Raw genomic sequence first — 21,754 nt, 5'->3', positions numbered from 1 at the left:
GTATAGAGTGTTTTATAGTAGCCTCTGAACACCTCAAGTTGGTCAGAGAGGTTTCTATGCACATTCCCCTGATCATCCAACACTTCCGTGACATAATTTGAGAACTTAGGGGGTCTAATCAGTTGCGTGAATACCTTTCCTGGATGATCCCCCCTCACCATAGACCCTGGCCATGTATAGCTTCCTTCGGAAGTTACCCTCTCTGTTCGCGATTACTTCATACTCTGTAATAGTTTCCCTCAGCTTAGCTCGGCTCGCCCCATCCGTCGGGTGCGATTGAAGTTCTGCTTCTAACGCTTTAAGTTCACCCTCCAACCGATGAAGGTCCCTTCGCAGTGTTTGGAGTACGCCCCCTCCCCTAGAAATGCACCAACCCCTGGCCGTGACCTTGAATGCCTCCCAGACAGTGGTAAGGCTAGAGACAGAGTGGATGTTGTGCTAAAAAAATTCTTTAATTTCCTGCCCAACTTCCGTACGAAAGACTGTATTGGAGATGTAGGGGGTTAAGATGCCAATGGGTATAAGGGCTGTGGTTTACTGGGGGCCGCATTTCCAGCACCACAGGGGAATGATCTGAGTATGTACGAGCTAGGTGGACCACTTTTGCCAGCCAATGCGCCATCCCAACCGATACAATTAGGTAGTCTAGCCGGGCCCAGGATGCATGCACCGCAGAGTAATGCGTGCCTTCTCGTTGTGTCGGGTGCTTATACCGCCAGGAAGTTGTTATCCAATATGTCTTTGAATACTCGTTGCGTTTGCGTGAAATGCATTGGGGCGACTCGAGATCTATCCACCTGTGGCTGTATCACCGTGTTAAAGTCCCCCCCCAGATAACATAAGTGGTACCTATCGTCTGGATTTTACCCCACAGTGTGAGCAAATATTGTGGTTCATCTGAGTTAGGGCCATAGTAATTTGCAAAATACATCGTATGAGTGAATCCTTCCCCATACCAAGCAGTACCTCCCACTATCGTCTACTTCTAACCCACTAGGTATAAACCCCACCCCACGTTTGATGAGTATGGCCACACCTCTAGAGTATCCAGAGTAGGATGCAAAATACCGATAGGAGGCCCATTTCGCTGCGAACTGAGGGACAGGGTCTACACGCAAATGTGTTTCTTGTAACATAGCTATTTAGACAGGCAGCACATCGCAATAGCAAAGTACTTGCCTCTTTTTCCTAGGGTTATTCAGACCCCTTATATTCCATGATAATACATTTATAGTGTTAAGATCTCGTGTGCCCTCTGTCGTGCCCATGTCTAATGTAAATGCACCTGAGTATTATTGTCCCTCTGCTGACCAACTGGGTAGGTAACGTTACATTGAACCAAATAACCGCTTCCCCCCTCCCACTCTGGCATCCCCAACTCGCCAGGCATGTGTATCCTCCCACCCTGAAGAAACATAATTTCAACTAGAACTGTCCCTCCTTATGAGAGGTGTAGGGGAACACCCTTGTGGGAAAGTCACTAGGTACACGCACCGTACCCCCTCTCCTCCGCTATTTCACCTACCCGCTACTCCGCCACAAACGCGAATAGCCATGGCAGGAAGGAGGTGAGGATGCGGGCGAGATCAGCAAAAATGCCATATAAACCATTATACATAACCAAAGTCCAACTGTGCCGCGGGATCTGGTCACCAAGTATGCCCTCTAGTGTTGTTGCGGGTTCTCAATTTAGTCCGGGGCCGATAGCGGAGACTGGGATCCGGATCTTGTCCTTGTCCCCGTCCCAGAGGGTGTGCTGCCACCTGTTGAGGGTTTTGAAAGAATTGTTGCTTTCCCTGGTGTGTGATTTTCAATCGCACTGGGTACATCATGGCATATGGAATTGTTTGCGCTTGTAGCTTCTTCTTTACAGCTGCGAATTTGCGACGTGCATCTTGTACGGTTTGGGTAAAGTCCGGGAAGAATGACAATGTGGTATTTTCATAGTATGAAGCTTGCAAATAATTGCTATTTACAAAGATTCAGTTGGCTGTGATAGGTTCTGTTGATCACGGCCCATTGGACCTGGTGTAATTGTCCTCTATCTACTTTTACCTTTTGTTCTGCTTTCTTCTTCCTGTCTTCTTTTTCTTTCTCTTTCTCTATTTGACTTTATTACTTTTTCTCTTTTTTTAATTTGTTCCTTTAAAGTACATGACTATTGTTAAGTGATGATGGTATTGAATGATATGGCTGATAGGCCTTACGATTGAAATTCACCTTAACTGTAGGGATTTTCGGTATGAACCTGGTTTGTTCTTGTGTTCTCACCGACTAAGAAAGTAAGTTAACTGAATAGAAAAAAGGACTGTTTATTTAATAGTGTCGGAGAGATATTAGTAAACGAGCTAGTGACTTGGACGTTCCTTATCGGGTTTACGATAATAATAGGGATTTTGGTGATATTATTACGAGTGATATAAGATATGTGGAGTATACAATTCATTTTACCTCTAATTTAGGTTGTTGGCTTTCGTAGTAGGCAGGATATATTATCCTCGATGATTTTATCTATAGTAATGATTTTAATTATTTCACCGCTCAAACATGGCACCTACTTGGGAGATTCATTCTGGCAACTCCTGTCAGCTCCCCTGTTTTTAACTGTCATGCTGAGTTAGGTATGCGTTATGTAAGTGATCTGATTAGCATACAACCAGTTTTGCTATGGTACAGGGTATGGACCTCACCGGACCTATCGCTAAATAGAGATATCCTTAAGGATTGTTTGGGTTAGGATAGGGCACTCAGGATACCTTGGTTGAAGTATATCTGTCAATTCACAAGGGATCTTGGTAGACCCGAGTTTTATCAACAACCAGAGTTTTTGTGCAGAATAACAAGAAAGGACCTGAAGGAGCTATGTTGGTCTCACGTTGAGTCACTCAGATTAGGCATCGAATTTAATAAGAACCTTGTTTTGCAACATCAACGTACATTGGTCTCCGATAACATTCAGCCCTATTTAACCTGGTGCCAGGTGGGTTTTGATCGTTTTATACTAACCAGGCTTAGGTTCGACGTCTTTTTCCGTTTAGTTTCCTTTCCCGAATTAAACGATTGGGCGAGAAATCTCTGTAATTGCCCTTGTGATAATCTGTCTAACCAATCAACCCTGCACGTAATTTGTTTTTGTAAATTTTATTCGATGGAAAGATCAAGATGGATCAAGCCATTTTTAAAAAAACATGGTTCATGGAGACATTGTCGCCCCGCTTTATTGTTTTTAGTTTCCTTACAGGATGAATATTGTGTGTCAATAATGCTGGGCTTTTTAAAAAGTATTTTAAGGAAAAGGAAAAGTTTAATTAAATTTTAAGGTAATTTTGTATGTCCTATTTAACTAAATTTTTACTGTGGTTTACTTTTGTCTGTGTATGAACCTGTTGCTTTTATGACTTCATGTATTTTGAAATCGAATAAAGTATTAACTAACTACTTGGGAGTGAAAAAAGTATTCAGACAGCGGGCGAGTCCGCTGTTGATGTCCATTAATATCGTGGCCGACATAAAAAGAATAGGAAAAATGGCGCTCAATCTGCACGCCGTTTTTCGTTGCTCGGCTTATTACGCTAAGAGTGACGCCTCGACACTGGAGGTAAGAATGATAAGAACAACAGGTTTAATGATTCAGTGGTTGCCTAGTTGGTTACAGGGGAAGTACTGCTTTATAACACTGTGTAGACAAATTATATTAGGTAGTGTTGTTTTTATTTTATTTAATATATGTGGTGGAAGATCTATTATTGTAATTTTGGGAAGGAGTGTACGAAATAGAATTCGACTCAGGAATAAGTTGTGAATTATGTATTAAGGGTTGAAATGCCCTAGTTATGGGTTTTAGGAGACGCTATTACCGTTTGAGAGGAGACACCTAATCACGAGATTGTCCTTTTGTAACAGGAGAAATTAAAGAAGAAGAAATTTGGGACATGCTGTCCATGAATAAGATGATTAATTGTGAATATCATGCTTGAAATTTGAAACAACTTGCTTGACATACGGTGAGCAAATACATTAATATATCAAGTTAACTAACATCTAGGACCATGCAGATCAGGTTTTAACTTTAGGTTGTCTCTTTTGTTGCCTCTCTAGATTTTATGAATTTTTGTAACTGCTGATGACCGAAGGATTTATTGAATAGTAACAGTTGTTAAAAGGTTAGTAGGTGACCACATACTTTCCTCTTCATGGTGCAAGTGCTTGGTAGCTCTTGCGATGATCACAATGGAGTCTTGTTACCCTATGAAGAATTACGATAAGTTTTGCTTGAATTTTGGTAAATAGTGTGCTGGTCATTGTGAGTTATGTTTTTCTCTTGGTGGTTGGTATACTTTGTGCACACTTAGGTGTTTCACTCATTTGTTCTCGGTTTTTGATTCTCCTTTTTTCTCTTTTTGGTGGAGGTATAATTCAAAATATCATTTAGAGATATGATGGATGGTAATTGGACTATACATTTATTTATTACAGCCCTGAGGAAGTCTTTATGGAAATTGTAACCATAGACGAAACAGGTGTTGGCTGTATGGCTGTATGATCCAAGAATTGAATTTTGGTTCCAACAAGCCTTTGATGGAAAAGCGACAGATATAGAAAATAAAGGCTTGGAATGAATTTCGGATATCTTCTACCTTCAATGAACTGATACTTTGAAACATTTATGCTACTGAGACTTATATTTGTTGTCATTTGCTCAGGGAAATAACTTTTGATTTGACTTTAGCAATTGCAATTTAACAGCGTGGGGTGGTGGCGGTTTCTATTTCCCTTGGATGCAAACTCTATGAATTTATCTTTGAGATCTAAACCATTAGATGTTGCGCAGCAAAAACCTCACTACCCATTTCTTGAAACTACTTTCATAGTGTACCTGCTTTTTTTCCCCTCGGGCAAGCCGTAGCACCGCGTCTCTGTCCCGGTAGTTTAGGAACCGTGCTATCACCGGGCGAGGCGGCACCCCAGGGGGCGGTCGGGCCGCTAGAGATCTGTGTGCTCTCTCCACCGTGAGGTGGGCTGAGAAGGATTCACGCCCAAACAACTCCACAACCAGCTTCTCAATGAAGAGCTCCATGCTGCCTGTGTTGGGCGACTCCGCCAAACCCAGGATACGTACATTGTTCGTCGGGAACGGGCTTCTAAATCCTCATTCTTATCCGCGATTATTTTGAGCAGCCGATCCATCTGTTAAAGTTGTTCCTTACTCGCTGTGGCTCCATCTTCTAAGTCTGACACTCTAGTTTCCGCCTCCTTGATTCTTTGTTCATGATGGTCCAATTTGTTAACCACGGAGTCCATGAGTGTATTCATGGTATCTATTTTCTCAGCGATGGCTGCGAGGCTTTGCGTCATACCTAGCAGAAGCGCCTTCCAGTCTTCCTCCTGCGTATCCATATGCTCAGAGTTTGCGAGCTCAGCTGAGGTGGATCCGGGCAGTTTGCGCGCCTCGAAGGGCAATTTCGTTAGCTTGGCATCAGTGCGACCCATGGTGAGATCGTGTGGGCCACCCCCGGGGCAGTAGCGCTATGAACCGCCTATTAACGCTACCCAGGCGTCTTAAAGTATTGCGGGGTGTCACCCCCACCCAATGCAGGTCCCAACCCCACCAGGGTCTCACAGGCCAGATCGTCACAGCAGCTCCACACGTCCCACAGCTCACCCGTACCGGCAATGCCCCGCAATGGTAGTTCACCGCAGATGTCGTGTGTTGCACCTCTTGCCTTCCAGCCCTCCAAGGGCAGTAGGAAACCGCCGCGTTAATCCATAAGGTCTCTTCAGCCAGTCTCCTACAGCATCAGAGCACCCCCACTACGCACTCAAAATGGCCACTGCGCAATGTTTCCACTGGGGAATATGCTCTGCTGTCTCTCTGGTGGGTTCTGTAGTGCTAGGGACATAAGGACCCCTACAGCGCTCCTCCGGTCCGGGGCAGATCGCACGTCGTGCGGTGGGTACTCAGCCGCGCGCGTTAATGTCCTCGGAGACTGGCTGTCAAAATGGCGGCGGGAGTCAACGGGCACGGCCCCCGAGACAGGGGCACCTCGCCAGCGATGAGTGACCCCACGCAACTTACTGGATCAGTTCTGTAGTAGGGGGGGGCCCTCCCCACGCCCCCTATCCGAAGTCGCAGATCCGCGCCGCCTGCCGATCCCGCAATCGCGGGCAAGCGGCTCTCAGCTTTCGTTCCGCGATCGGCTCCCGTGTCCGGGATGATGGCCGCTGGTCGAGGCAGTCGGGTAGTCAGATCTCCCGTCCCCCAGGGTCACAGCGGGGCCGCAAACGGAGCCGCCGCACTTCAGGCCCTACATCGGACGCCTCCCGCAGGGCCCACCAAGCACCGGACTCGCCCTCCCCCGGAGGTCTGAGGGGCTGCCAGTTGCGGAGATCTTCGCCTGCCCTCTAGAGCACCCGGGCCAGTGCTCCGCACCTTACATCAGGCCCGCCGAGGTCAGAGATGGTGCCAGCAACCCATGGGGCAGTAAGTAGCCTCAGCAATAGCGCAGGATGGGTGTGTAGGATGATTTCTCGCCCGGCCGGGCAGGAGCCTCATGGTGTGCGGCCATCTTGGTCGCGCGCCACCTAGCGCCCCCCCATGCCTGTCTCCTTGTAGCCACAGAAGACCCCATAACACGAGCCACAGTCAGCAGTGTCCATGCCCGACTGAATCACTTGACGTGCTGGGGCCTGCAAATCCGAAAGGACTTCCAAGAAGTTGGCACGATCCTCCTCAGGCAACTTAGGAGCCAATTGAACAGAGTTCATCAATGCATGTATATATCGTCCAAGAAGGCAAGTTGCATTAGTTGACTTTAGAGCCATACTCGCAGAAGAGAACACCTTCTTCGCAGCTTGCTCCATCTTCGTCGAATCTCTTTCACCCAAAATGGTAGGAAAAGTACTAGAAGACTGTTTTGAGCAAGAAGCTTGGACAACTAAACTCTCCGGTGTCGGATGCGATGACAAAAAAGCCGGATCACCAGGGGCAGGCCTGTACCTTCTCGAGATAGAACGAGATACAGCCGGAGCAGACAAAGGCTTCTGCCACACCTCTAGAATATTTTACCAAGACCAAAGTTTACTGAACACGTCACTGTTCAACATGCAACATAATTAAATTAACCTTAATAAATTTATAACAATTAGTGGTGAAGAATTACTGATTACCTTTGGGGATATTTGTATGCCTGTGTCCAGGGCCAGACTGGGAACTCAAAGCACTCCTGACAATTTTGTCAGACCAGCCCCTACATTACCCCCTAAAGTAAACACATGACACCTCAACTTACAGACATACCTGACTTTATACTGATCTCCACTTGGAGAAAGTAGCTGTGGCTGCTATGGTAGCAGAATTAGGTACAGGGGAGTGCGTCCATGAAGGCATGGGTGCAGAAAGTCAAGACGAATCATACTGTGCTAGACAACAAGGGTCGATTTAGCATGAAAATATAATGATTAATTCAGCCAATTATTTGTAGGAGGCTAAGACGCAGTGAAATGTGATCAAGAACACTGCCAACTTCATCTCTCTCATCTTCCCAACTTCAAGCCCAATTTTCACTTCTTGCTATCTGAATGAAGTGAGTTCAAGGGGACAAACTGCTCATATAGGACACCACTTACCACCGAACAACTACAATTATCTAGCTCCTCCCACTGCAGGGTACACACATTGCATTTAAGGAAACTGTATGGAATACCAATGTATTCCTCAAAGAGAGTCCGGTTGGCATAAATGTTTCCGTTACCTCACTGAGAAGATAATGAAAGCTGTGTTTTTGTCTTTTACAACAAAATAGTCACACGCTGGACCGGTCTCAAACTATTCACTAAATAAATAAGCAGTGATTAGCCACAGCACTCTGGCCAAGTCTCCTCAGAAACTGGCAAAGATTGCTGCACATCAGCTACATTGCTCATTTTGGTTTCAAACTATGCATCATTAACAAAACAATATCAAACGCCTCATGCCCAACATGTGTCAAGTTGTTGTGATCTCCAAATACTCTGTTTCGGGCCTCTTATCGTATTCTGTGTGCCTTTCGAACATATTGCATCAATTGTTGAGAGTCAACAAACAAAAGTAGAGAGGTTTAAAATAGGCATTTAATACTGGCAAATACACTTCCAATCAATCACAACACATCACTTTGTGAAAATATAAACCGTGAACTTGTTTTCTTACCTATATTGATTGTGGCTTGTCTGCTGATAATTTCTCGTGAAAGAGGAGTCAGCTTACTAACATCCTGGAGGGACAAATTTCAAAGTTACACACTACGCATAAGCAGAAACAGCAAACAGAAACTTGAATACCTACAGCACATTATATAAATAAAAGTTACCACATCGAAGCTGAGAATATCAAAGGAACTTGAGAATTGTTCGCTGCTCCACCGTTTTTAATTAACAACATCAAAAACAACACAAATTTGTCATGAACATTTATTTATGCTTCAATTTGCCACTCACTTCTCACCAAGGGCTCAATCGCTTGGAACAGAACTCCATAATGGCCACTCGCAAGAAGAGAGAATCAGACATAGAAAGAACTCCAAACATTTGAATGTGTATTAGAACCACTCAAACGGAAGCAGATACAAATTGCTCTTAAATAAAATGAAATGTAGGTTTCAGCAACGGAAATGCTTGTGTTCCGGTATTTGCAGAGAATAATGGGCACAAAGGAGCTGTGAAACTGCTCTGCCAGATGAAAAATAAATGGCAGTCATACAGAGTACACCCCTGCAACCACTGAGATTTGATTTGGGAAGATTTACGTTTGTTTAAAAAGCTTCAGTTACACCCCCTGCTCTTTTTGCTACGCCTAAAAACAAACCCCGAGCTCCATCCATATGCTGCTGTTTGGACTAAGTCTATGCGCTAGATTGATACAAGAAAATTGGCTGGATAACCAGGGTGAAATCACCATTGTTCACTCTCGGGATGGAGGGCATTTGGGATACCAACACCCCAGAGTCTCTACCAACCAAAACCCAACTTAAGAAACATTACTGGGAGGCGAAGTTCCTTATATCCCATCCATCCGGGGGCCGCTTGACTCTCGAATTTTATGGAGTTCAAACTGGAAGGTGCTTTTGAGAAATATCTGGGAGGTTATTACAAATGCCCAGGATAGGAAACTCTTTATGCAATTCAGATTTGGTTTCCTCCCTCTTGACACTTTTGTTGCCTCTTGGTCCCAGCACTCTTCTGCATCTAAGATCTGTCCCGGCTGCTCTCTTGCAGCTGAGTCATTCAGTCACATACTCTTTACTTGCCCTAGGTACCACCATTTGAGATCCAGGTGGATAGCTTCCATCTGTAAACATATTTGCACTCGTTGCCATAGCAACGCATTACGCATCTTAAAATCCGACTCCAGCATACCAAATGTCTATGCAGTTGCAAAATTTCTAGGCAAAATGTGGATTAGTAGATGGCATGCATTGACCATGCAACTGACGCAATTCCCTTGCTTTTTATCACATTTTAACCGATTTTATATATGTACTTATTTATTAACTAAGTATTGTATCAAACATGGAATTGTACTGCATGTAGGGTCATGCTGTTAACTCTTACGGCTTAGACCTTTGCAGCTACACCTCCTGGTTCTGATTTTAACTGTTTTTATCGCCTTCCTTTTTAGGTCTCGCCTGACCCAGCGCATGCGCTGGTCTGGCGAGACTTAATGAGAGGGCTCCAAAAAGTGCTACCAGGCCATCCTAGAGCCAGGGCATGTGCGCGGGCGCGCGCGCCGTGCTTTACGGCGATTACTTTCACTTTCGCGGCTGTACGGCCACTTTGCATAGCCAATAGGTCTCGCTTTTGGGACCTTATAAGTATTTAGTTATGCAACTGTTGCATGACTAAACACTTATAAGGTCCCAAAGGCGAGACCTATTGGCTATGCCAATGCTTGTTTAACTTATTATTGTATTAGATCATTGAAGCGAACTAGCTACTGAATTTCTGTACTGAATCTCTAGTCCCTTATGCACTTTCAAGGTCCCTATTTATCAACTGGGGGTTGGGCAGACTCTACTATTCCAAGGCTCCTGCTTCTGTAAGATGGTTATTAATTTATTACACCCTATATGCACTTTTATGGATTCTTTTTTCCCCTTGATGTTTTAGGAAGTCTGGACCCAAAGAAGAAAAATCCTATGCTATTATGGTCTGTTTTTATAATTGATTGTTTACTATGTCTGTACTGTATTGTATGCATGTGACACTTATGGCTGCAATGGCCGAAATAAAGTTATTGACTGACAGAATGCGTATTAGAACCACTCCACCGGAAGCAGATACAAATTGTAGGCTTCAGCAACGGAAATGCTTGTGTTCCGGTATTTGCAGAGAACAATGGGCACAAAGCAGCTGTGAAATACTGCTCTGCCAGATGAAAAATAAATGGTAGGCTCAGCATGCCTGATTTTATGCAGCACCTGTCCTAAACTGGGGATTAGATATAAAGGTTAAAGCAGTGTGCTACTGTGCATAATCAAACACACAAGAGTGTACTACAGTTAATTATTTAAGCTCACAACCACCAATTTAGATGAAACATTGTGATCTCGTGGAAGACTGAACCCGGTGAGTTGTCATAGTACTAGTCATGTCTCAGAGAACAACTGATATACTGTACAGAGTCTCCAGGGAAGAGTTGTTGGGGTCCATCCAGGGGAACTAACATGGATAAAGGACTTTACATCGGGAAAGGAGTATGGGGACTACTCCATTGGTTAGATACAAGGGGGCACTGACTGGATGAGCCTTCTTGAAACAGAGGGTTTAGCAAAGGGGGTGGAGAATGGGGTAGGTAAGAGATGGGGCCCCACTCTCCTCTTTCACTCACGTAAAGTAGCTGACCCAAACCCCTCTGTGTGTATATGTTCATGTATAGATTGATATGAATGAATTTTATGATCTTTACACAGAAGCCTGGCAGACAACTAAACCTATTGGGCCTCCTAAAACGGTCAAGGAAGAATTATCACAGTGAAAAATGTTCTACACCCCAGGGATTGTCAAAGGTTGTAACGAAGACCAAACCGCATAACTACTAAAATAATCTCTGACGTTCCATGGAATAAAATACCTGCCTACAGGCATACAGTATAACAACTAACCCTTACATGCCTATTGGTTTTAACATTTTTTTTTAATAATCAAAACGTCAGGCCTACTGCCTTTTTGATAACTTTTCATATTAAACAGCTCAGACCTATGGCATTGGACATAACCAATCAATCAAACCTATAACCTACTTTAACACTGGCTGACCAGCATAACCACCAAAAGCCCACAGTATTACGCATAAGTTTACAACCATCAGGCATACATTAAGAAAATTACAAAGATGTGCAAAATTACAAGTGGCAAAACAAAATTCAGCCCTTATCAAAAGGTCCTAACAAGGTTTAGCACACTGTAAATCTTTAACTTAGGTAAGCAACAGCAAAACCCTTGCTAACCACGATTATCTGGGAGATTTCATATAGCAAAATACCTGCCTACAGCCGTTAACAGTTTAACAATAATCCACCATTGAAAGTCTACTGGCTTTAAAAACGGAATTTCGAAATAAATTAGTCAAAGGTTACTGCCTTGGTAATATCGGTTTTTGTTAAACGCTAAGAACTATAGGGGCACATGCATCAAGAAATGCTTTTGCAAGTCCTTAATTACGATTATTAAGAAATCGCAATTAGGGACTCTCAAAAGCCTATGCATGTAGAAATAGCTATTAAAATAGCGATTTCTAAACATTCCTTAATTGCGACTCGCAAATTGCACATGCAATTTCAAGGGTGCAAAGGTGTCAAAAGGACACCCTGTTGCACCCCTAAAATTGTGATGTGCACCCATGCCCTATGTGTGTGTGTGTAACCTGAAACTTTGAAAAATGCACTTTAGTGCATTTTTCAAAGTTTTTGCACATTACAGACCAGTTTGATTTCTCTGTAATTTGCGGTGCCAAATAGCGCAATCTTCTAGCATTGCATTTAAGGAATCGCAATCGCGATTCCTTAAATGCAATTGCAATTTAGGAACTCGCAAAAAATTGCAAATTCTTAAATTGCACTTGCCAAACACTTTCATGCATCGCAAAAGGCCATTTTGCAATCGCAGACGGCCGATTTTTGCAAATCGCGCCGTTTGCGATCGCAAAAACCTTTGATGCATGTACCCGATAGTCTTTAACATACCTTTTCCCAATGAACTAATCAAGCCTGTGGCCTTTACCACGGACTCCTCACCTTAACCAACTAAGGGTCACCATATTGTGCACAAGCTTTTCAACCATCAGGAATAAAGCCATGAAATAGCAAATATAAACTAGACAATACGCATCCCTTCTTAAGAGGGCCTAGCAAAGATTACCATGGTGCAAATAATATTCCCACAGGTTTTGTATGGGTAAAATACATCAACCCTTGCCTACTACAGTAATCTATGAGATACCATGTAAGAAATCGACTGTTTAAAGCCTTTAACAGTGTAATAACAATTCGCCATTAAATGCCTATTAGCTGTAACAAATGCTTTCCATAAGGATTAAGTTGGACCTACCACCTCCGTTGAAACTTTTCATAATACACTGATTAGGTCTATCTTTGATCGTTTGCTTGTAATCATAACCAACTCAGCCCTGCTGTATTGAGAATACATTTACCCACAAGGCAAAAAGTGTAACAAAGCAACTCTTTGGACAGAAGCACACAGCTGCTGCCGGATCTAAAGCAGTACCCAAGGTAATCAACTTACGGATGCAGCCAAAGTCCTTCTTCGCAGCTGTGCTCCTAAAAAGCTCTTTTTCTGTTGATGAAATAAGGTAAAGACAGCTTTGCTGTCAAGCCAGACCTAAAAATGGGAACTTACTGGGAAAATACTAATAAAAACAAAACAGCCATTGGGAGGGAGCCTCTCCACGTCTCTATTTACATGAAAACAATGATGGCGGCATAATTAAACTCCTTAGAATTAAAGAATACTACAAAGACACTATAAAATAAAATAAGTGGTGCAAAGGTTGTTGGACTATTTATTAGAGTGACCTACTCATTCCAGGTCATCACAAACACGGTCTCCAGTCCAAGATCTTTCACCTACAAATCATTGTTTTCAGGCGTATTAGTCTAAATAAGAATATAATGCATTCAGTAATCACACACACGTTCAGGACTAGAAACAGTGTAGGTAATGTCCTGAAAATAGGTGCTGACCATGGAGAGAATTTTTTTTAGCGGAGCAAGGAAAAAGTCAAATGGCAACTGTAGCTGTCCTACTTGAAGCGCCAAAATTCACGGCTGAGGAAATCATTGTTAGTGCAGGCCTTGCTAACAATGGTACGTCTGATGCAGGGTGCCCTGTGCAAAGTAAAAGACCTTCCCTTTGATGGGTCAATTTTTTCCACTTGATCAAGAGATCAAATTTGGAGAAAATTTAGCAAAATCACATCACTACCAAGAGGGCACAGTTCCCCATCATCAAGTTGAGACCTGGAATGTAGAATGTCAAAATACGTTTCATACCCAGGCAGCCTCTACTAGATTAAACAGACCAATCCCTTTTGGCATGGAAAAAATATGTTTTACAAGTTAAAATCTATAATAACCCTCACCACGAGTCTATTAAGTTAGCCAACTAAAAACTGAGGGAGGCACTATAAGGGCACAAAGGCCAGCACAGGACGGCTGGCAATGGCATGTTCTGACCCCTGTTTACTGCCAGCTAGTCAAAAAAATAAAACAAGCATTGGCATAGCCAATAGGTCTCGCCTTTGGGACCTTGTACGTGTTTAGCCATGCAAAAGTTAATGTTGTTGCAGTAAGAATATTGTGCTGCATAACTAAATACTTATAAGGTCCCAAAGGCAAGACCTATTGGCTATGCCAATGCTTGTTTCTTTTTCTGGGCTCCTCTTTATTCCCATATGTCACCCGATGTCCCCTTCGCTCTGGTAGCAGCAGACAGACGACCACAGCAGCTTATTCTTTGTGAGCCAAGCAAGCTTCATGCCTGCCTCTGGCCAGATGGCTGGCTCTGACCCGTCCCTGGTCTCTTGGGAATAGCGAATTAAAGTAGAGCCAGGCTCAGCATCACAGGTCCTGCCCTTTCCTTCCCTTTTAAATGACAAAACCTGTTAAACACAGAACAGCTTTGTCCATGAAATCTAAAAAAGTGTTTTTTCTTTGCAAACAATGTACAAATCTGCATCTCATTGAAGACCTGTAATCTCCGTCAACGTTTATTGAGTGTCCAAATGCTCTTTGTTTTGCTAATCTTCACTACAGTCCTTGTTATTGCCCAGGCTCCTAATCCTAGGTGCTTAGTACAGGAATTTTAGCTTCTTTTAAAGTTTTCATGTTGTATGGATTATTTTAAATTGTACCACCGCACATTTATTGATTGTCAGTGTATTTGGATCCTTGCCAGACGAGAGGATGTAGGGTAGAGAGTGTGAGGGATGACAGACAGGAGGAGAGAAAGTGACAGACGAGAGGATGTAGGGGAGAGAGAGTGAGAAGCGACAAACAGGAGGAGAGGAGATAAAAGTGACAGACAAGAGGAGAGAAAGCGACAGACGAAAGGGTAAAGGGAAGAGTGAGAGATGGAGGGGTTTCGAGAGGAGAGGCGAGAACGAGTGAGTAGGGAGGCTGACAGGCAGGAGGCAGAGGCCGGAAAGTGAGCAAGGAGAGGGTGGCTGCGCCACAGGCTGGGAGGACGTACCCAGGTGAGGAGCCCGCGGGGTGGGCTCTGTGGGACTGGGGGAGCCCGGGGAGGAGGAGGGAATCCCCCGCAACTGCTTCTCTATTTCTAGACACAATCACGGGGTAATTTGCGAATACTGGCACATGCCGTGTGGAAGGAAGTACCACAACCGCTCGGCGGTGGGACGTGTGGGCGAAGAGGGGGGGGAAGAGTGAGAGTGAAAGGGATAAAGTAGGAGAGAACAAAGCGGGCAGACGTAAGAAACAGGTATACATTTAAATATTTAAAAAAAATCCAGTATATTTTATGCATTTAACTAAAAATAAATGTTATTGGTTCAATAAAAAAAAAAAAGACTCACTTAGAGACTGTGGGAGAAAGGTAGGAAATAAGAGACAAATGAAGGACAAAGAAAAGGGGGAAGAAAGCGACCTAAAAGGAGGAAAATAAATGTAAAAATACTAAGACAACTGTGACAGAGAAGTTAGAAGAAGATGGGGGCACGAGGGGTGAATAGGGAGTGGGTAGTAGAAAGCTGGAAAGGGCGAGGTATGGTACAGAGACAGAGGGAAAAAAGAACAGAAAGAGGCCACTAAAAGACGCCACCGAGGATCGGAAAGAGACGAAAAAGGGAGATAAAGGTAAAGGGGCCACACCAGCAAGTTCAAACACACAACAGCTGATGCTTAAATAAAAATAGACAAGGGGCGAAAAGAAGATGAAAGGGAGAGACTCAGAATGTGAAACAAAGAAAGCAGACCTCAAAAAGAGAGAGGAGGGACAGAGAAAGAAAAGATAGAGATGAAGGGAGAAGAAGGGACGAGGAGAGACAACGGTGGCGGAGAGTGGGAGGCAGACACACAGAGGGAGGCGGCGCGGGAGAAAGAGGGAGTGAGAAGGACAACCAGGGAGTGAGATAAAACTGTGGGAGTCTGCGATAGTGATGGAGAAACGAAGACATCCCCAAAGAAAACAAGCAACAAAAAGACGCGCGGCTGCGAGACGCGCTCTGTGGTGGGGGAGGTGCATGGAGGCGCAAAAGTGAAAGCAGGCTGGCGAGTGGTGTGCGCGCACCAGGATGAGAGAGGAAAGCCATATGGCGCCTCTGCTCGTCATTGTGCGCGTAACCGCACGCCCGTCGCCAGTGCACGCGCCAGTGGGCTGAAGCGCTCCCCCAAACGGATTGCATGGCGGCACGATGCACGTGATTGTGCGCGTGCTCGCCATGCAATCCACTTTTGGGAGCACTTTTGGGAGCCCCTTACTAGAGTCTTGCATAGTGATTGCTACGCAATAGCTAGGCGAGACCTAAAAAGCAAGCCACCAACTCTCCCTCCATCACTCCAGAGATAACGAAATGGTAGCCTAGCACTCCTAGTAAAAGGATGAGAAAGCCTTGACAATCAGTTGGTCCATTCGAGTCTCTGGCATTTTATTTTCAAAAACCACAAGAAAAATATCTTTCTGTCGCTGGAAGAAATCAATTTGGTGGCCCTGCTACAAATGTGGTTTTTAGGTCTCGCCTAGCTATTGCGATAGCAATCGCTATGCAAGACTCTCGTAAGGGGCTCCCAAAAGTGCTCCCAAAAGCGGATTGCATGGCGAGCACGCGCACAATCACGTGCATCGTGCCGCCATGCAATCCACTTTTGGGAAGCGCTTCAGCCCACTGGCGCGTGCACCTACTTCAAAGGGTCCGCTCCCCCGCCTGGAATGAGCTCCCCCGCCCCTTGCCGCTTCAAAGTCCGCGTTTAGCGAGATTAAAGTGACACTTCGATCTGGGCGCGAGACTGACGTACAGCAGCGCACGGGGAGCTCGAGCCCAACACGCTACTTTTGTCTTCCTTGTTTTGATTTGCCACCTTTGTTACTAGTTGTCCCACTTGTATGGCTTTCAAACCTGCGTCTGCTTTAACATTTTTTTCTCTTATGTTCCAGCTTTTCAACACTTACCAGCCCATAAGTCTTGTTCTATTTTGGAAACTAGACTTCTTTTGCAGATGCTGTTAGCTCTCCTTTCAACAGCGTATGGAGTCTAAACCTCGAAAATTAAACAAACCAAGCTGCGATGCATTGTTAATTTCGGTCATATGAGAGAAGTGGAATATTTTCTGATGATCTTCTATTTCGGGCAGATATTACGGCTTTACGGGAACGACGTTTCTGTGTAAAGTGGCAGTCCCTAAATTAAAAATGTAGTATTTGCATCACTAGCAAGTGGTCCCATGTACAATTTGCCACTTTCCATTAGCGCTGACATAGAAAAAAATCACTTTGCACTGTGCAAGTTGTAGTTTCACTTTTTTCAATTATATTAGCTCTTAAGTCTCAGCTATGTTGCGTAGTAATCCATGCCTCGTGATGGTGGCACACGTCACAGGGCCAAAACCTGAAAGTTTGACACCACATTGGAAGCTCCCGCCCGTCAGCACACCGCCTTGGGGGTGCCGATGCTTCAGCCGCCGCGCCGATCTGCTCCGTCACTTTCCATAATCGTAGCGGGGGATGCCCTCGTCCCTGGCGCAGCGGTGGCCAGTGGGCACTCCCTTCGCCTCCACCCTCAAACATGCTGCGCGAGAGCCCACCTCTTCCCCGCCCTCTTTTTTTTTCTTTTTGCAATTTTACATAGTACGAACTCGGCTCAAGGGCACTGGAGCGCTTCACACAAGCATGAGTTACGTTACACAAGGCTAGATTCTTTTTTAGGAACAGGGGAGTAAGTGATTTGCCCAAAATCACAGGATTTGGAGGCGGCGCCAGGACTTGGACTCTAGTTCCAAAGTCGGCCGTTCTGGCCAGAACAGCACACAGTCTAAAGTAACAAGCATTTGCAATGCAATCGGTCTCGCATTATTAAAGTTTGAGCTATTGGTGTTGCATTATTATTAGCAATGCCAATAGCTCAACCTTTAATAATGCGAGACCTATTGCATTGCAAATGCTTGTTAATCTGGGAGGTATATAGTTACTAAATCAGGACTTGCTCTTTAATATACCCACTGGAAGATCAATAGAGCCTTGAGGTTAGGGCAGACGTTAGCAGTAAAAGGTCTCAACTTTTAGGCTAAGTTTGTCCCCACAATGAGGTAAACTAGTTTCTTGGTGCTAGCGCCCCCTTAACTACATTTAGGAGCCCAAGTTTACACATAGCAGCAACTAGTTCATCCTCTTCTCAAACTTGCAGACAGTAGTTCTATGGGAACTCACTCAAATTGTTTTTCGACTCACCAAAGGTCTCTATAGTTCTAGAGGTTTGTAGGACACTCAGCCTCGTGGTCTACGCCACACACATTTCCAATTAACAGGAAACCCTGCCATGGCTGCTATAATCTGACCACTGCTGGCTTAAAATAAGGCACAATGGCAACTAAACCAGATGACTTTGCCTGCTGCTTTTGGGGTCTTCCCATGCGCGTAGTCATTCTTGAAGGTCCAATGGTGCACCTACCACTCTACCATCTCATTTAATCTACCATCTCATTTAACCTCCCTGCCCATACCCGATACTGCTGTCAAGCAACTCTGACTGTGGTTACTGCTAGGTGCACACTGCATGAAACATCCTCCACTGACAAAGAAGGATCCTGCAGTAGCAAAGAGACCAAAGCAGCAAATTCATGGTGGTATGCCAACCATTGGGAGATTTCATGGGATTACCACACCAGCTCCGAGTCATTTGAGAGACCCAGAATGTTTCACTGCCAACACATTTTGACTGGAAATCCAGAAACCACTTAGAAGTCACTTGCTGATTTGTCAAATAAGATCTGAAACACACAAAAAAGCAGGAGGTTCAAGATCAAAGGAAACAAATGTAGATTGCCCAAATTAAAGGGACCTAAAAATGTGCATTCATGAAATCAGAAATGAATCTTATTCTGCATGGTTCACACCAACCGTAACTTAAGACAAAATGATGACCATAGTTTATTTCCAACCAGAAAGCACACACAGTGAACAAGTTATGTTTACTGCTTAGTCCACCCATATCATATTTTATTTATTGTATAGATATAAATGCAAACTGATTATTATATATATTCAGGGGTTGACGTAAAAAGAAGTCTGCAATCACCATTGCAACATAAAGACACCATTAAACAAGCATTGGGCAAGCCAAAAGTTATCACCTATATGAGAGCTATTGGCTTTGCCAAAGTCTTCTAGTCATGTTATACAGCAGCATTACAGTGTAGCAAAGCTGTAAGAAAAGTTTGAGAAAAGGTGAAAAGATGCTGGCTATTTAACAGCCCTTTTTTAGGTCTCGCCTAGCGATGCAGCGCATGCGCTGACCGCCATGGCGAGATCTATTGTTGTGGGTTTAGCTTTGAAAAGGGGACAGGAGATGTGCACGCGCGCGCCCAGACAGGCGATGTGCACGTTAACGGCTCGCGGCGTTTGAGACCAACACACATCGCGCCGGTGTCGGCTTTCCTTCTCATGTGTTAAATGTTTCGAAAAACTCATTACTGTTCGTTTTGAAAAGACAGCACTTATTTTCTTTTCACAGTGATAGCTTTCCGAGCTGAATTGGTAGCTTCTAACAGAATTTTGTGAGAACGTGCTGGGTCTGGTCTATAATAGCCCCCAGGTGCGCTAGTGCCATGACGTTTTATGCACATATCATGCTGCATGCAAAGGGTCAGCATAATGATGTAACATTCCCACAGTGCTATAGCAGGAAAGGCCCTACTACCTTACAGATGTGAACAGAAGCGACAGAGGGCACATGGGTGGGAAATATCAGACAGTCCACCTTGTCCAATACGTCAGATGTTCTTAATATCAGATAATCATAAACCACTTTTGCTTTGAAAATGTAATGATAATTAATTTTTTCCCTTACCAGGGACCAAACCTCAAACATTTAAGTGACTCGTCATATTTAAAGTTTCCTGCTAACACATTCCCTACTCAAGTAACTATTAGAAAAGAGGGAGAACAGCCCTTGTTACGGCTAACTACCAGAAGGGAAGGGAAACCTTTTCCTACCAACTCAACTTAATAAGTTGGTCTCATTGTTCACTAAATGAATCCCCCCCGCCCCTGTCTTATCGTTGACCTACTGATCAGAAAATGCAACTGTTTGCTTCCGATTCAGCCAAAGAGCTAAGGACTAGTGTGCACTACATTTGCCCTCTATTTTTTCATGAGCTGTGGAGATCCCTAGCTTTCAAAAAACTGCTGAGAACAAGGACTTCAAAAACGAAGGAGTGGGAATTGAACAAAAATCTGATTTCGAAGAAGTCCGCAGTTCACTAATTTCCAAGAAGCCCTGGACATATTCCTGATCGCCAATGACCATTTATTTCAAACTACTTAAATCCTTTATGCAGCAAAGGTATGTTGCCTGATGTGTGGACGTTTTTTAAGATCATCAAACGGCATTTTTAAGTCTGAATCTTTCATAGACAGCAAATATGATTATAGTGCACACAAATCTTCTCACACTTCATTATTCCATATATGCCAATGTCTGCACTGGTCTTCAGTGGAGAGCGTGTTCTACCAAAAGTTTAGCGAACTCAGGACCTAGGAGGGTATGAATGCTTACCATATGTCAGCCTATAATTTGCTTAACTCCCTTATCTGATGGTAGGTTTATGATTCCTACAAACAAGTTTTGACCTTTGTATTTGGGCAAAACAGATTTTGGCGAGATCTATTGTTGTGGATTTAGCTTCGGAAGGAGGACAGGAGATGTGCGCGCGCCAAGACAGGCGATGTGTACGTAAACGGCTCGCGGCGTTTGAGCCCAACGCGCCAGTGTCGGCTTTCCTTTGTGGTTGCGGGCAGACGCGCTGATGCCACAGGCAGGCACACGCTTCAATGGCGGTTATTTACCAACTGAGCCACAGGCAGACATACACTGCGATGGCACTATCTTCAATTCAGGACATAGGCAGGCACACATGCTAATGCCACTGAACACCAAATTCAATGCCTTCAGTACACAGTTGGCCTCAGTAAATTTAAATTTGGCGTAATATAAACAAGTTGAAAGTGACATACAGAGCCCAGCTAAATGATATTGATCAGTTGAAGACATCACGCTCCTTAATTGTGTATATTACCCCCACACTACACCGGTAACTTGCCTTGTACTTGATCCAGGGGTGAAGATGTCGCAGGACTGTCCCCCTGCACAGTGACCTCAACTCGTCGCCAATATAAACATCCAGGAACAGCATATACTTAATTAAAAGCTTTATTTTCAACATGACATCTCCAGCGCAGCTCAACGCTCACCAGCTTTTTCAGTACACCAATTCCAACATTCGCTTTTAGATCTGACAACATTACATTCCATGGTGATAGCTCTACATGTCTCCACACATTGGCTTTGTGGTTTGTAGCTCCCATTTTTTGACTCTGTTTATTGGCTTTACTTGCTTTAGGCTCCCCAGCTCGAGTTCATCCCTCCCATTGTCCAAGTCTTATTTACTGTGTTCTTCCACCAACCAGCTTCCTGTAAACCGTGATATTGTCATATTTGCTGGGCATTCAGAGACAGAGGTGAATTGTCAGGCTGTGCCTCCCGAGGAGCTTGGTGTTTATTTTTCCATCTCGGACTTCAAAGTGAGAGGATTTAAGTGACAATCATGCTTGAGGAAGGCAATACAGATTTATTTTTATTTTCAAGCGCACAACAAAATTGAAATGTCTGTAAACTGTGCAAATCAATACATTGGGTAATGACATTTCTACAAATTATCGTTTGTGCTCTGTATACTTTTACTAGTAAAACTGTATGTGAGTGCAAATGTAAAGGTAATTTCAATTGAAAATTGATTATCTGTAATGACAGTACGCTACCATATCATGCATATGCCACATTGCCCCAATCCACTCTGCTCCACTCCATGCCACCGCACTCTACTGTGCCCCACTCCACTATGCGTCACTGCACTCTTCTCTGCACCACTCCACTCCTATATATGCTATACCACTCCATTCTACTCTATGCCAATGCACTCTACCTCACTCTACTCTACTATGCACCACTGCACTCTTCGCCACTGAGCTCTAC

General features: G+C 44.1%; 1 protein-coding gene across 1 annotated transcript in view; it reads right to left on the bottom strand.

The window, feature by feature from the left end:
• The window catches only part of EIF2S3 (eukaryotic translation initiation factor 2 subunit gamma), a 301,191-nt gene that overhangs the window by 255,343 nt on the left and 24,094 nt on the right, over positions 1-21,754 (bottom strand). The window contains exon 2 of the mRNA XM_085622414.1: positions 8,189-8,252. Within this exon, the coding sequence (XP_085478540.1) occupies positions 8,189-8,252 (64 nt within the window). The remainder of the gene's footprint in view (positions 1-8,188; positions 8,253-21,754) is intronic.

Source organism: Triturus cristatus, chromosome 8 (assembly GCF_964204655.1).
Source record: "Triturus cristatus chromosome 8, aTriCri1.1, whole genome shotgun sequence".
NCBI lineage: Eukaryota > Metazoa > Chordata > Amphibia > Caudata > Salamandridae > Triturus > Triturus cristatus.
Note: the sequence above shows the minus strand (reverse complement) of the source record. Positions and strands in the feature narration are given on the sequence as shown.